The sequence below is a fragment of the Leucoraja erinacea genome, chromosome 22 (assembly GCF_028641065.1).
Source record: "Leucoraja erinacea ecotype New England chromosome 22, Leri_hhj_1, whole genome shotgun sequence".
Taxonomy (NCBI): Eukaryota; Metazoa; Chordata; class Chondrichthyes; order Rajiformes; family Rajidae; genus Leucoraja; species Leucoraja erinaceus.
In genome coordinates this window covers 4,134,517-4,152,079 of record NC_073398.1, presented here as the reverse complement: position 1 = coordinate 4,152,079, position 17,563 = coordinate 4,134,517, and the positions used below count along the sequence as shown (strand labels likewise).

Below are 17,563 nucleotides of genomic sequence, written 5' to 3'. Positions count from 1 at the left end.
ACCAGGAAAGATCTTCAGAGATGTGCATGCCCAGGAATTTGAAGCTCTTGACCCTTTCAACCATCGACCCGTTGATATAAATGGGGCTGTGGGTCCCCCCCCTACTCCTTCCAAAGTCCACAATCAGTTCCTTGGTTTTGCTGGTGTTGAGGGCCAGGTTATTGCGCTGGCACCATATGGACAGTTGCTCGATCTCTCTTCTATATTCTGACTCATCCCCATCAGTGATACGCCCCACAACAGTGGTGTCGTCAGCGAACATGATGATGGAGTTCGCAGTCATGAGTATAGAGTGAGTATAGCAGGGGGCTGAGCACGCAGCCTTGAGGTGCTCCCGTGCTGATTGTTATCGAGGCTGACACATTTCCACCAATACGAACAGACTGTGGTCTGTCGATGAGGAAGTCGAGGATCCAGTTGCAGAGAGATGCGCAGAGACCCAGTTCTGCGAGTTTGGTAACCAGTTTGGAGGGGATGACTGTGTTAAATGCCGAGCTGTAATCAATGAATAGCAGCCTGACATATGAGTTTTTGTTGTCCAAGTGGTCCAGAGCGGTGTGGAGGGCCAGCGAGATCGCATCCACCGTTGATCTGTTGTGGCGGTAAGCGAACTGCAGTGGGTCCAGGTTTTTGTCGAGGTAGGAGTTGATTTGCTCCGTGATCAACCTCTCAAAGCACTTCATCACCACCGGCGTTAGTGCCACTGGTCGAGTCATTGAGGCACATCACCTCACTCTTCTTGGGCACTTGTATAATTGATGCCCTTTTAAAGCAGGTGGGGACCTCAGACCTCAGAAGTGAGAGGTTGAAAATGTCCATAAAAACTCCAGCCAGTTGGTCCGCACAGGTTTTTAGAACACGACCGGGTATACCATCAGGTCCAGGTGCTTTTCGGGGGTTCACCCCTCTGAAGGATTTCCTGACATCGGCCTCTGTGACTGAGACTGAAATGCCATCACAGCGAATGGGGGATCGGGAAGGCACATCAGTATTCTCCCTGTCAAAGCATGCGTAAAACGCATTGAGCTCGTCTGGGAGTGGTGTTTCGCCGACATTCGAGCTGCCTCCTGGTTTCGCCTTGTAGGAGGTGATTGCATTCAGGCCCTGCCACAGCTGCCGAACATCTGTCTCGTCCTCCAGTTTGGAGCAGCAGTCCCTTTTGGCCTGGACTTCAGAAGAGTGCGGATCTCAAAGTTCATCCAAGGTTTCTGATTGGGAAACACCTGGAAGGTTTTTGTAGGGATGCAGTCCTCCACACATTTCTTTACGAAGTCTGTAACGTCTGTGGCGTATTCGTTCAAGTCCGCTGCCGAGTCCTTGAACATTGCCCAGTCTACAGACTCCAAACAGTCCTGGAGTTGTTCCTCTGCCCTCCGACCAGCTCTGTACTGTCCTCACCTCTGGGGGTGCGCTCTTCAATTGCTGCCTGTAGGCAGGAAGAAGCAGCACCGCGGTATGGTCGGATTTACCGAAGTGAGGGTGAGGGATAGGACAATAGGCATTCTTGATGGTGGTGTAGCAGTGGTCGAGGGTGTTTGGTTCTCTGGTGCAGCAGGAGACCTGTTGGTGGAAGTTGGGGAGTGATTTCTTGAGGTTCGCCTTATTGAAGTCCCCAGCAATGGTGGTAAATGCCTCGGGGTAAGACGTCTGGTGTTTGTTGACCACGGCGTGCAGCTCCTCCAGTGCCAAACGGACATCTGCCTGGGGTGGGATGTAGACCGCGGTCAGGATAACGGAGGTGAATTCTCTCGGGAGGTAGCAGGGACGGCACTTCACCGCCAGATGTTCAAGGTGTGGAGAGCAGGAGTTGGACAGGAGTGCCACGTCTGAGCACCACACAGAGTTAACCATGAGGCAGATGCCCCCTCTCCCTTTCCCAGATGCCTGCGTACGGTCGCTATTACTCTGCAAGACCAACTCTTTAAATGGACAAAGAAGTAATCAATTACTGCTACTGTGTGTGTCAATAAGGAAATGTGAGGTATTTGGAAATGAAATGGGAAATACATTACATTGAAAGAAAACAGTGTCATTATATTTGGTAACAAAAGTAGTTAATTTCCAGAATATTAGTTTGGTAGCAACTTGCGGTTCAAGGAGCCGCAGGTAATTTGAAAATCAACGTTACCACAGACAGAACCTTGTCCCCAGGGTGGGAAAGTCAGGGTCTTGAGGATGTGGGTTTCGGGTGAGAGGGGGAAAGTTTAAAGGAGATGTGCAGGGTAATTGTTTTTACACGCACAGGGTAGTGGATGCCTGGAATGTGCTGCCAGTGGTGATGGAAGCAGACAGGCTTGTAACATTTAAGAAGCTTTTAGATATGTACATGGATATGCAGGGAATAGAGGGATTATGTGCAGGCAGAGATTAGTTTAACTTGGCATCATTTGGTATATAAATTGTAGGCTGCAGGGCCTGTTTCTGTGTTGTACTGTTCTATACCAAACAGATACTTTGAAACAGTTAGAAGCTGATGAAGGAGACTGGAGCAAGTATGGGGTGGCTGCTTCACCCTTTAATAATGTTTCACTTCAATCATCTCTTGGATGATCTGTAATTCAACTCCATTTAATTCACTTTATTCCATGTCTCTTCATGCTTTTGCACAAGACTGGCCCACAAGACTGATCGATAACAGGTTGGAGAAATTGTTGACACAAAGTGTTTAAGGGTGGCACGGTGGTGCAGCGGTAGAGTTGCTGCCTTATGGAGCCAGAGACCCGGGTTCGATCCTGACTGCAGGTGCTGTCTGTAGGGAATTTGTATGTTCTCCCCATGACTCGAGTCGGTTTTCTCCGGGTACTCCAGTTGCCTCCCACACTCCAAAGACGTACAGATTTGTAGGTTAAATGGTTTTGGTAAAGATCTCAAATTGTCCCTAGTGTGTAGGATAGTGTTAGTGTGCGGGGATCGCTGGTCGGCGTGGACTCAATGGACCGAAGGGCCTGTTTCTGTGCTGTATATCTAAACTAAACTAAAGTGATTGACTGGAAGTTAATTATCAACAGACAAGTATTATAAATAAGTCCATGATCCATTCTGTTATGCATGCAATTGCGGAATGACCTCTGCTCCATGATTCACACGACTTTAAGGGTAGGAGGTTAGAAGAAAAGTCCTGACCCAAAATATCATCTGTCCATTTCCTCCCCAGATGCTGCCTGACCTGCCAAGTTACTCCAGAACTTTATTTTTTGCTCAAATTCCAGCATCAAAGATAGGAATAAAGGAATAAACAATTTTCTAAATGTAAGCTTCGTTTAGTTTAGAGATACAGAAGGGAAACAAGCCCTTGGGCCTAGTGAATCTGTACCGACCAGCGATCCCCCTGCACTAACACTATCCTACACTGGGGCCATTTTTTACATTCATATCAAGCCAATTAACCTACAGAAGTGTACATCTTTGGGAGTGTGGGAGGAAACCAAAGATCTTGATGAAAACCCACGCAGGCCACGGGGAGAACGTATAAATTCCATAGACAGCACCCGTAGCCAGCACTACATCCGGGTCTCTGGAGTTGTAAGTGCTGTAAGGCAGCAGCTCTACCGCTACGCCATCGAGCCGCTGGATGGGGAGAGAATTCAGGAAATGGAGGTGCAAAGGGACTTGGGAGTGCTGGTACAAAGTTCATTTCCAAGTTGAATCGGTTTTCCAAGTTGCATCCTGCAATCCATCGCTGTCATTTAGCATTGACGGTTTCCCAAACGTGCAGGGTCAGAATGGGAAGTAATTCTTCTCTTCCACAAAACTAATATTCTAGGTAAAGGCCTAATATGTAGCCTTCTGTATGTTATCCACAAGGGCAGGTTTTTATATCAAAAAGAGCCTCAGTCCAAATACTCCCAGGGCACTGCAGCAACTTCATTTCAGATATAGTCAATTCAGTCTTCCCTATAACGTACGGTCCAATCCTTATGCAAAATTTTTGTAAGATGATGTGGGGATATTTCAAACCCAATCAAATTTCAGAGCAACTGAATAGGAGGGTAGACACCAAGTGCGTGTGTATGTGGATATATATGCACAAAACCATTTTTTCTCTCGAAAAACTGGGATATTAATTGCAGCAGAATGCTGTCATTATCAACCACTTAAAATTAACAGAATTCTCTTAAAATATGTAAACCCACTTCCACAGAACATCACCCAGAACCAGCAAAGAAACATTTCCAGCACATGTTCAGATGGCGAGTTCCAGATCACAGCAATCAATGCCATGAAGAAAATCTTCACATCCTCACCAACTATTCTGGCTATATTAAATCCAGGCTGCCTGGATACTGATCAACTTGACTCAGGAAATCATTCTCCCTGTGTGCTCCAAAACGTCTCATAATTGGATTTCAGCTCCAGAGAACAATCATTGCCGCTGATCTCCATCATTTCTGGATTTATCAGGCCAATGGATACCCTTATGATACCCTTGATGATTAGTTTAGAGATACAGCATGGAAACAGGCCCTTCAGCCCACTCTGATCAGCGATCTTTGTATAACAGCACTTGGGCTAATTTACAGTCAAAGGTAGAGTCGCTGCCACACAGGCCAGAGACCCGGGTTCTACAGGTGCTGTTTGTACAGTGTTTGTACTTTCTCCCCATGACCTGCATGCGTTTTCTCCGGTTTTCTCCCACACTCCAAAAATCTATAGGTTTGTAGGTTTATTGGCTTGGTAAATTTGTAAATTGTCCCTAGTGCGTATCGAATGGTGTTTGTGAACGTGGATGGTTGGTCAGCACGCACTCTACAAACCTGTACGTCTTTGGAGTTAATCATTCAGCACAACTTTTCCAAGATACCCCTTCTAAGCTAGTCCCATTTGTCAGTCTATTCTTTATCCCTCCAAACCTTTCCAATACATGTACCTGTTCAAATGTCTTTTATATGTTTATTGTACCTGCCTGAACTACTTAATCTTGCAGCTAGTTTGCTATATCTACTAGCCAATATGTGGAAAAAGTTGGCCCTTGGGTTAGAAATTAAAATTTAAAACCAACAAGTAGAAATTGAAGATTGTTCTTTCAAGTAACTAGCCACATGAAAGCAGGCTGGAGCTTTCTCAGCTCTCACTTTTCCCCCCCATAACCTATCCTGGTTGTAACCTGCATGAAAGTCACTGACCAATACATTAAACCCAAATGTTGTAGTTTTAGCAAATCCATTATTGATTAAAGTACAAGCAAGTAGCTCTGGTATAGCACAAGTTTTCCATAACACTAAATAGTTATAACATGATAGAACGGAACACTATGTATTACGCAGGCAGAATTGGTTATAATGAAATTTTGATTGAGAGCTGGAGAACCACATAAGATAATTCTGAAATTGACAAACAGAAAAAAAGTCTCCACGCATCCTCTGTAGTTTCACTAAGGGTGGCCATTGTCAATGACCAACAATTGCTTCTATTGACACTTGCACAATGATTAAACAATGTTATAGCGAGCATTGGATATTTTTAACTTGCAGTAACAAAGGAATAGGTGACGTTTCAGGTCGAGATCTTCAGGCTGAAATTTGTCTGACCCGCTGAGTTACTCCAGCTTTTTGTGTCTATCTTTGGTTGAAACTAGTATCTGCAGTTCCTTCCTACACACTTTAATTTTGAAGATCTTGCAGGAAAAATAACGTATTGCGAGCCTAAAACTTTAGCCTCTACAACTCTTTTCCGCATTGACATATTTTTATAACACAAGTTTTTTTTAGGAAAGTAACTATTGCGATGTAGCATAAGTACTGGTATTGCATTTCCTTTCACAATCGCAGGCTATTCCACAGTTGCCCAACATATGCTTCATTGCCTCTGGCCCTTTTATGTGGAAACATTACAAAATGCTGCTTTCAAATAACAATGTACCACTGCAAACTTTCTAAAACCCAATTTTTATTTCTCACATTGTGAATTTCCTTTTTAATATGTAACAGAGTCAAAATAGACAACATATTTACATGCTCTGACAGATCACAGGTCCAAAACAAATGGTCAAATTCACAGGAAGAAATTATACGAACCCTCCATTAATAAAGGCTAATCAGCTCGAAAGAAGGTTACACGCGCAGTTTCAATGTTACAAAATCGCTGTCTTGGAGCACTTCTTAAATGGTCTATTCATTGTGTTTGCATGCAAGATCTGAACATGATACTAGAGGCATTGAAATGAAAAAAGAAAACACACCGCATCTTTTTAAAGGTATTTCCATTAATGAACAGAAAACAAATGGCTAAAAATTGATTTTGTTTTCTTTAAATTGTATTGTTCTCAGCAGAAAGATTAACACAGTACAACAGCCAGCCAGAGCAAAAAAAGTTTACTAAATCAAAGTCTTACAGAAGTCTTTTCTTCCCCAAAACCACACCACCCCTTTCCTGTCCCTCCCTTATTCCCTACCCAGACAAGCTATACAAAGTCACAAGCTTTTCAGGATCTATATTTGTGTCACAATAATGATGCATTTTCCTTTCTCCTTACTGACTGGATGAACTATATCAGCTATATTGCTTAATCTACTGCACCTAAAAAAAGCTAGTCTTGGCAAAGGGCATGATCTACTGTGTACGTTAGCTGCTTTCAAAAATGCTTTCAGCATCACAAAAATAAAAAAACTTACAATAAAGCAGCTAATTAAGCCTATTTTCATTCACAATGCTAAGAAAAAAATGTTGTTGAGGTGCACCACTGCTTTCAAATTAACTAAGGAGGAATAGAAAAAGCAAAGTAGTATAGACTCTGCTCATGCTATAATAGTGAATCTGAACATGACAAATAGTCTCTAATATGCATTTAAACACCAAGAATTTTATTTGTCTGGGTTTATTTTGCAGTTGTCTAAGACAGTTCTTTGAATACAAGGAAAGATCTTGGCAGAGTTACAAGAACTGTAAGGTGCATCAACTTCATCTCGATTTGCTGTTCCCACTGGCATATAGCCTAGTCCATGTTCTGGCTGCAAGATAAAAATATATTTTGTTTAAAGCAGAAAATACTTGCAGTTGACATCAGTTTACACATTACTGTCTCTCTCCAGTTGCACATAACAACAACAAAAATAATCAAATCTCATTATTTCCAACTGTGTTTTTGACACAACATCCAGTTTTCAGTCCACCATAACACACTCCCTCCAATATCTTGGCCTCAAAGCTGTGCACAGGCCTCTTATATGGCACTGACAAATGCCTTTTGGAAACACAAATGCATTATATTTGCAGATTCTCCTGTCAATTTTCCCTGCCACATTCTCAAATTCAAGCAAGTTTTTCAAGCTTTATTTGTTTTTATAAAATCATGCTGACTAGGTTTAATGATCAGCTTTCTTAAAGGATTGGTTATTTCCTCTTTGATTATTGGCATGTTACTAGTTATTAATCAATATTAACTGGCCTATGGTTTCCCATCTTCTGTGTTGCTACATTTTGGAATAATGGAGTCACATTAGCTGTTTTCCAATCTTCTGCTTTGCAGAATTTAGTACGTTTTAAAACAAATTCAAACAAGATGTATTAAAAACCTTCACACCATTATGACTGTCCCCATTTAAGTTGAAGACAGTGGGTTTTGCTCCAGTGGTTTTCACCCTCACGCTGTATCTGGAATTGTACCATTCAGTGGTCACTATATCTTTCACCAGAAGATTTCTTACGCAATCCTTCATTACGCATGACAAAATATAAAGTGGCACATTCCGTGCAGGTCCTGTGACATTCTGCACTAAACAACAATCCATGGCACATTCCTCAATTCTTCTACAAAACCCTTGCCACGATGCTTCATCCAATTTAGAGACTTCAAATCTCCCATGACAATTGTAGTTCAAAGGTGCTCAAATTATTCTCCACCGTATCGAAGGATTCCCTTGTGGGCTGATAGATTATACCCAATCTTATTTTTGTTGCCATTCCACCCAAATTGATTCTACCTCTATCAGCACTCGACACCACTAGATCAACAATGCTTTGCCTGCCTCCTTTCCCTTCTACATAGAAACATAGAAAATAGCTGCAGGAAGAGGCCATTTGGCCCTTCGAGCCTGCACCGCCATTCATTGTGATCATGGCCGATCATCAGTAAGAAAGCCTACCTTCCCTCATATCCCTTTATTCAGTTAGCCCCTAGAGCTCTATATAACTCTCTATTAAATTAATCCAGTGAATTGGCCTCTACTGCCTTCTGTGGCAGAGAATTCCACAAATTCACAACTCTCTGGGTGAAAAGGTTTTCTCTCATCTCAGTATTAAATGGCCTCCCCTTTATTCTTAGACTGTGGCCCCTCCCTTATTATTTTGGATAAAGGTACAATCTGGAATATTGATCACCCACAGTCTATCTGCAAACAGTCTCCATAATGACTATTAGATTACAGGTACTATAGCAATGTTTAAGAAACATTTAGACAGGTACATGGATAGAACAAGTTTCGAGGGATGAGCCAAATGAGACGCGTTGATGGGACATATTGGTCGGTGTGGCCAAGTTGGGCCGAAGGGCCTGTTTCTAAGTTGTATGACTCTAGATCATATTCCTTTGTTACAATCTGTACAGTCAACTCATTATCACTCTGAAATGTTACATGCATTCAAATAGATTCTAGACATCAAACAAATTTCAGATGACGCACTACAGAATAGGTCCCCCCATTAGTTTTCTAATTTCTACATTTTTCCCATGCAGTAAAACATCAAATCAATCAAGTACCTGTCTCTATGGCTTGGGCTTCATTGCTTTTCCATTGTTCAGCTACATCATTTGCTAATGGATCATCTGGATTTGGTGCACTTAACAATGCCTGGATTGAAAGCAGTACTGTACGGATCTGCAAAGCTGGAGACCATTTATCTACGGCATCAAAACATTACAAGACATTAGATGAGAGCTCTCATTGCAGAAACTGCATTAAAGATGTTTTTAACATGGAACGTTAAATAAAACTGAAAAATTGAAAGCAATGATTACCTTTCAGAATATCTAAACAGATTCTGCCCAGTTTGTCTACATTTGGGTGATATATTTTGGTCATGAAGCGAACTTTTGGGGCTGCCATTGGATATTCTTCTGGAAGAAATAGTTCAAGTTTAAAAGTTCCACCCTCAAATGGGGAGTCTTGTGGGCCAGCTATAACAACATGGAAGTAGCGTGCATTGAATTCATCTGCTTCTGCCTTTATACCAGGCACTGGCTCTGCATGTAAACGTTGGGTCTCCTGAAAATGATTAAAAGGACAGCTATTAGTAAAGCATCCAAATAACACTTTCACAACTAAACTACCCAAATTAAATTACCCATAGAAATTCCCAAATTAAACCCAAAGTTTTGAATTACACAATTCTGTTTACTGAAAGAGCAAATGGTTCATGGAATTAATTACTGATATGAAGGGTGCATGCTTCAAACTCATCCAAAATAAAAAGCATTACTTGCACTGTAAAAATCCTATTCAAACTGACTTCAGTGCTGGTCTGTGGGATTTCTACACTGTTGAATACTATTTCTTGGGCAAGATGTTGAACCATGGTTCCACGGCCTTTGGGTGATCCAATGACATTATTTTGGTGAACAGCTACTATGGGGATTTTCTCCCCATCTTGTGGCTGTGCATAAATTGATTTCCACACTGCATGTCAATGTGGTGTATTGTAATATTCAAGAGAGAACTGGATAAATATTTGATAGGAATAAAACATTGTAAAGTTGGTAGGTGGAACTGCAAAGCAGTGCTGCTAGAGAACCAGCATGGACATGATGGGCCAAACAGCCTCCTTGCGCACTATAACCATTCTGTAAAATGGCAGCTAAATTTTAAAACTCTTGTGTTTTATGTCATAAAAGCATTTAAAATATTCTTCCTTATCTGAGTGAACAAAAAATTGTCGTCAGCAGTTATAAACCATAAAAGTTCAATACAAAACATGCCTGCACAATATAAGAAGTTTATACATCAGTTTAGCAATTGTAACAAACATCTACATTCAGCAATAGCAGAGTCGTGAAAATGTGTTAGTAGGTCAAATATTACAACTGAGCATTGTTTTACAGAAATAATGCTGAACATCCCTTATTGGCAAGTTCACACATTTTGGAGAAGTTAATAGGAAAGAAACAAAATGCTTTACATCATCATTTATATTTTCTATACATATTACAAGGTAGTTTTATCTATTCCATCCTTATGATTTAATCTCTTCAACTCTGGGTGAATCTGTACTGCACCCTCTTAGAACAGTATCTTCAAGATGTAGTGTCATGAACAGCCGGCAGTAGTTGTGCACGTAAAAGTCCAGATACACTACATACATTTCACGTGTCACATCCTCAAAAAGTTCCAGATTAGTCAAGCAGGATTTCCCCTTCATAAATCCATGCTGACTTGGAATAATCCTTTTTACTGCTATCCAAATGCGCCATTATTACTTCTTTAATATTTGACTCCAGCATCTCCCCCACCACCGATGTCAGGCTAACTGGTCTATGATTCCCCATTTTCTCTCTCGCTCCTCTCTTGAAAAGTGGGATAACATTAGCTCCCAGCAGTTCCTTTACCTTGAGTTACCTAAAGAGTGTATGAAATTTATCCTCCAATCCACAGGAACTGATCCTGAACCTCTAGAACATTGGAAAATGATCACCAATGCATCCACGATTTCTAGAGCCACCTCCTTGAGACCATCAGGCCCTGGGGACTTATCAGCCTTCAGTCCCATCTGTCTACCCAATACTATTTCTCACCTAATGCAAATTTATTTCAGTTGCCGTCTCCCTAGATCCTCTGTCCTCTAGTACATCTGGGAGATTGGTTCTGTCTTCACTATGGAAGACACAAACAAAGTACCTGTTCAACTCTTCTGCCATTTCCGTGTTCCCCTTATTAATTTCACATGTTGCTACCTTCAAGAGACCCACATTTGTCTTTACTAATCTTTTTCTCTTAACATAAGTAAAGAAGCTTTTACTATTCTTTTTTATATTCTTGGCCAGCTAACCCCCGTACTTCATCTTTTCACCCAGTATTGCCCTTTTTGTTATCTTCTGTTGTCCTTTGAAAGTTTCCCAATCCTCTAGCTTCCCACTACTCGTTGCTATGTTATACACCTTTTCTTTTAGTTTTATTCCATCCCTAACTTCCCTTGTCAGCCACAGTTGCCTCTTACTCCCCATAAAATCTTTCTTCCTCTTTGGAATGAAATGATCCTGCATCTTCTGGATTATGCCCAGAAATTCTTGCCATTGCTGTTCCGCCGCCATTCCTGGTAGAATCCTTTTCCAGTCGACCTTGGCCAGCTCCTCACTCATGCCTTCATAGTCTCCTTTGTTCAACTGAAACACTGACACTTCTGATTTAAGCTTCCCCCTCTCAAATTGCAGATTAAAATGTATCATATTATGGTCACTACCTCCCAGCAGTTCCTTTACCTTGAGTTACCTAAAGGTCTGTATGTAATTTATCCCACATACACAAGTCTCAAACCACATGTACATCTTTGTGACATGAATAAAACGACATACTTTAGATCTTTTCACTCCAAATGGTCCCAACAGTCATATTGAACTTCAGCCAACACAATGCTGGTGGTCACATTTCAAAGCTTTTAAGGCTCAGTGAGGAAATCTTCAGGAGAGCAAGCGTTTTTTCAACATACACACAGTATGAAACAGGAGACTCTGTGCATACAAACACCTTAAGCACATGAAATGTTGCATGTTTTGCGAAAAAACTGAAGTTTTGAAATAGTACTCAAACTGGATCTTGGGCCATTCTCTGGCACTTGCACTTATTTACCTCCATCCCAAACCATCTGCCATTAAACCGCATCTTTAAGAGGCAGTTTTACCTAAATACACCCGACCAAGTATTACAATGATAAATTAATTCAATAATTTAATAGCTTGAACACTTAAGGTTGGAAGGTATATCCAAGTGTCAAACACAGATAAGTTGGGCCGAAGGGCCTATTTCGCTGCTGTATGGACTATTTAAACCAGATATCTGGCTAAGTCAGAGTATGGCCTGGCTAGCTGTCACGCTTTCCTGACCCTTTTTATGGGTAAGACTTGTCCCCAAGTGATAAGGTTAACAAGAATTGATGGCTTGGCAATGCAAAGTGACACCAGAGCATAAACAGAAGTGAAGACTTTTGTAGGTCAGCACCAAGTGCAGATGAATACCCAGACTTAAAAATCGCAGTACTTTTTGCAAACTTGACACCTGCAAGTTTTAAAAATAGGTTTAGGAATAATTTAGAGGTTTGAAGAAATAGAATCGTAAAAATTCAGACATGATTTAAAAACAAGGATAGCAGTAGGTTTTAATTCAGCGAACATACCGAGCAGAGAAGATATTTACAACTCAGCAATATTCCCACACAAATCAAAGATAGCCTTTCCTACTTTTGGCTAAAATATGAGCATGTTTGCATTTAAGTCCCACAGTGGCACAAAAAAACAAGAAACACAACAACAATCCTTGTGCCCCATAAAAATACGACACAAATACATAAGAATTTCATTGTTCCATTGCCGGTATGAATGACAATTAAACATTCTTGACTTTAGATGTAGATCGGAGCAGAAAAGATTATAAATTTAACATTCAATGATGTAATAGGTTTTCTGAAATAGGTAGCAATATTGTGTGGAAGATTAACTGTGAGTTTCCAGCACAAGTAATTTTGCCAGGTTCCTCTTGTTTTGTGTTACAGTGGGATCTTAAGTCAAATACAGAATTCTGCCCTTTTACAATCAGCTAAAAGTTAGAAAACTTCTGGCTGATGGGAGGACTTTACAGTTCAGATGACCAACACTGCCTTCAGATTCACATGCTGAACTTGAATACTATCGTCAGCCACATGATGCCCTTAGTCAGTAACAGAGAAAACCTATTATAAAGGATGGGGTTTCAGGATATATTGCTATTAAGAATTAAGTTTTGAGAAGTTCTTTTCCCAACACTTTCCTGCACCTTCACGATTCTTGCTCACTTTCCTTACTTCTTTTATTTCTATCTTTTTTAAAGCTCGAAAAACGAAGTGGTACAACAAATGTAATAAGATATATCTGATGTGTATTATTGTAATTTACTGTACTTCTAAAAAAAAAAAAAAAAATTAAGTTTTGGGGTACTTGGAAGCACATAATAAAATAGGCCTTGGTCAGCATGGTTTTCTTAAGGTAAGATCTTGCCCGACAAATCTGTTTTTTTTTTTGAGGGGTTAACATGCAGGATAGTGGATGGTGTTTACTTGGAATCTTAGAAGGCCTTTGATAAGGTGCCACACGAGAAGCTGCTAAACAAGATAGGAGCCCATAGTATTAGAAGCAGGGTACTGGCATAGATAGAAGAAGCGGCATGGTGGCGTAGCAGTAGAGCTACTGCCTTACAGCGGCAGAGACCCGGGTTCGATCCTGAATACGGGTGCTGTCTGTATAGAGTTTATAGGTTATCCCCGTGACCTGCATGGGTTTTCCCTGAGATCTTCGTTCCTCCCATACTCCAAAGACGTACAGGTTTGCAGGTTAATTGGCTTGGTGTAAATGGAAAATCACCACAAGAGCAAGTGTGTGTGTGGTAGTGTTAATGTGCGGGAATCGCTGGTCGTTGGGCCGAAGGGCCTGTTTCCTCACTGTATCTGTAAACTAAACTAATTGGCTGAAGGCTACAAAAGGACTTGGAACAGATTGTGAGAGTGAGTAGATTAGGCAAATTAAATATAGGATAGCAAACTATATGTTTATGCACTTTGGTAGCAGCAATAAAGGAGACTACTATCTAAATATAAATTCGGAGAGCAGAGGTGCAAAGGTACTGGGGAGTGCTGGTGCAGGAATCAGAAAAGGTAAATTTGCAGGTTGAGTTAGTGGTAAGGAGGAACCTAGAGTCGATTGCCACAAACAGCTGTGGAGGCCAGGTCGTTGGGTATTTTTAAAGCGGAGACGGATAGATTCTTGATTAGCAAGGGTGTCAAAGGTTACGGGAAGAAGTGAGGAGAATGGGGTTAATGGATAAAATAGAGATAAAATGAATGGCCTAATTTTGGGGAGAGGGGGGGGGGGGGGGGGGGGGGGGGGGAGGGGGGGGAAGGGGGGGGGGGGGGTGGGGAGGGGGAGTGTTGAGTGGGGGTTGAGGGGGAGACGAGTGAAATGGGGGGGGGGGGGGGGGGGGGGTGTTCGCAGATGCCAACGTTGCAGCTCAGTTGAAACAGAAATTTTGTACTGGGACTGGTACTTGGTATTTGATTTTCATGGATTAAATCATGCCTACCTAAATTGTTCAGAAACTCATCAGTGGTGATACCAAGAGGTGCTGCAAAATAGAGAAAAATGAATACCGGGGCAGGTATACAAGGTAGTTAAGGTGGCATAATTGAAACTCCCCCTAGCCAAGGCACACACCAGTTAAGAGCCAATGCAAAACTCTTGATGGCAGTTACACCCATGGTTAGAATCTTGCTTGTGGTTCCAACTGCCAAGGGACTTCGATTATGCTAGTCATAGAGGACAAAGTCAGCTGCTGTGTATAGAACCAAGGGGCCTAGGTAGAGCCCATTTCGCCTTATTAGAAATCAAGAAACCCAGGTCTTAGTTAACAGAAGGAATCAAGGAAATGAAGAGATTTTTGCAAAACAAGTGTGGTGAAGGATGCAAATGAAGAGCCATTTGTACCAGACTTTGAACAAAGATGAACATGGGATCAAAATAGATTGAACTAATTGACAGCACAGATACAATTGTCAAATGGCTCCTTTTACAATTCTGAGACAATGATTAGAAGGGGAGTGAAGCAAGGTTATGGAGTTTGTGAGGCAGCACAGATAACTTTGGTCTTCACGTAGGAAACTGCAGCTCACCCAGAATCTGAACTTGAATAAACAAACTGGTAACTGAAACAATGGGAAGGCAAGTTAGGTGTCATTGTATGTAGCTGCTAAAATCCTGGCCAGGTTGAGCAAAGTACACCTTGCAGATGGTAAAGGGACAATAAACGTCAGAAATTCAAAATTAAAATACAAAGCATGTGATAAATGCCCAGGTACGGCAGCATATCTGTGGACAAGAACATTTAATACTTCATGAGCTTTCATAAAAATGAAAAATGTTATAGGTTTAAATTGCAGAGAAGATGTGGAGAATAAACCTAGAGGAGCAGAACTGAGAAAAGCTAACGGCACAAAGCAAAACATTATAAAGATGTGCCCAAAGTGCTAGCAGAATATTATTAAATCCAAATTCAAAGTCACATTTTTCATTGCATGAAATAACCATATATGAAGATCAAAGGTAAAGAAAACGTTAAAAAATGAAAATTTGTATATAACTTACCCAAGAGTCACTCAATTGAGCAAATAAACCTACATATAAAACGTAAACAAAATGAAATTACTTGCCTCACTCATTCTATACATTATTCAGGACAAGGCAAACCCTAATTGTATGCATTTTACTTTTTATAGTAATAAACAGCAAGTTACAAACAGGAACCAAACATGAAACAGCCAACATCTTTTACAATCCTGTACATGAAGGTTATATTACACCCAGCCCTAAAGCATAACTGACACATCAGGACTAGAGAATAACCTAAATTGGAGCTTAGCTGGCCACAACAATGAGAAGCTTAAAGTTATCCTTCCAACTCCGAACACAAAACTATGACTACACTCCTATTCCAAATTCACATAAATACATAGAGTCTTTGGGGAAAATGGTAAGGCAGAGCAATATGATCTCTGCAGTCTATTACCGGATTAAAAGAAACAGTAAACTGTTACACAGGAATACATTATATTCAGTAGAAAATCAGATTATTAGACCCAATTATCCCAAAATAATGTTTATGGCACCTCCTCCCTTTTTAACTACTTTTCACCATCAGTATACAAAGACAAGGAAAATAGATTATTTTAAAGCAGCTGCTTCGTCAAATAAGCTCCAAATTCCAATAATTCCAGGTAAAATGTATCTCGTTTATATGTTAGAAATATTAGTACCGTATTTCCCGGCAATGAAGTCGCACCTGCGTCGAAGAAGAACCCCCCATTTTGAGTTGCTAAATTTTGAAAAAAGGCTGGTGGGACATAGAATTTCTCACGCTCAAAAAAAAAAATAAAATAAATAGAGTGATAATTCAATTTGTCCAAGGCTTCCAGATCTCCTCCATTCTGAATGACTGAATGAGTGGGGGTGGAGGGTGACGGCAGGTGGAGAGAAGGTTGGAAAAACGGGAGCACACCAGGACAAGTTGAATCAGTTGTTATCTTATTGAATGACAACACTAGTTCAAGGGACAAATTGGGGGGAGAGCTCCTTTCACAGCGTGTGGGGATTCTGGCCCGGGTCAGCCCAGGCAGGAGCGTTGAGAAGGAGGGGGGTCGGGGATCATGCCAGCAACTCACTCACCGCTGCCGCGGCGCTCCGGGCGCGGAGCCACCGCATTGTGGCCGAGGAGGGAAATAGCCCTGGTGGCTGTGAGCGGCCGTCGTTCCTTAAATTCCGACTGTCGCCGGGAGCAGGACATGGCCTCACTTGCTGAGCTGGGTGACATTGCATGGCATTCACTGCCCGGTCCGTGTCTTTCAATGTAGACCAGACAGTGAGGGGACCAGCTCAAGGGCAAAGATAATAGAACGGAGCGGGTCAGCGGGCAATGGATAACAGGATAGCGGGCGTTGGAGCTTACTCCTGTGTCAGCGCGATTAACCTCAATTGGTCCCTTGATCGCAGTCACACTGTGAAAGGACCCCCCCCCCCACAGCCGCTTCCCATCAGCTGCCAGCCATGAGGGATAGACTTGGTTATCCCTCAGTACAGCAACATTGTTCTTGATGTTGCTGTACTGAGGGATAGCCAAGTCTATCTTTCTTGGCTAACAACCTAACCTTCGGCCTCCAAGACGCAGGTAAATTTTCGTGCTTTATTTTTGGGTAAAAAATAGCGTCTTCATTGCCGGGAAATACGGTAGCTATTGCTTTGGACCTACAGACCCGAATTCTCCTTTAAATGGAAAACATTGTCCAATGTGCCAACCCACACAAAATTATGATTCACTGCAAATCCACCCTTTTTAAAGGAGCCCTGACACGATCATACAGAAGCCAAAAAGGACTGTTTCAAACGGAGACACGAGTGTAGATGCTAGAATAAGTAGCAAAAAAACTCAGTACGTCAAGTAGCATTGTGAAAGCAAAGGGAATGGTTGACAATTCAAGTTAAGATCCTGCATTAGGAAGCAGAACAGAGGATGCAATATGCAAAGGGTGAAATAATCTAGTAGACAACAGGAAGACTACACAAAGGAGTTGAAGGTCAGGTGAACCTAACTCATCCATGCCAACCAAAATATCTACACAAGACTAAAGAAGGGTCCGGCCCAGAAACGTCACCTATCCATGTTCTCCAGAGATGCTGCCTGACTCGCTGAGTTACTCCACCTCTTTTTTGTAAATCTACATCTACAGTTCTTTGTTTCTCTACCTATCTGAGCTAGTTCCATTTGCTTGTGTTTGCCCCATATCCCTCTAAACCTTTATCGAAGTACTGGTTTAAGCATTTAAAAAAACTGCTATAATTGTAACG

General features: G+C 41.6%; 1 protein-coding gene across 1 annotated transcript in view; it reads right to left on the bottom strand.

Moving 5' to 3' along the window:
• Positions 1-5,866: 5,866 nt before the first annotated feature.
• The window catches only part of LOC129707654 (ubiquitin-conjugating enzyme E2 N), a 31,961-nt gene continuing 20,264 nt past the window's right edge, over positions 5,867-17,563 (bottom strand). The window contains exons 2-4 of the mRNA XM_055652802.1: positions 8,954-9,200; positions 8,696-8,836; positions 5,867-6,947 (exon numbers count right to left, since the gene is read on the bottom strand). Coding sequence (XP_055508777.1) covers positions 6,898-6,947; positions 8,696-8,836; positions 8,954-9,200 — 438 coding nt within the window. The 3' untranslated portion in view covers positions 5,867-6,897. The remainder of the gene's footprint in view (positions 6,948-8,695; positions 8,837-8,953; positions 9,201-17,563) is intronic.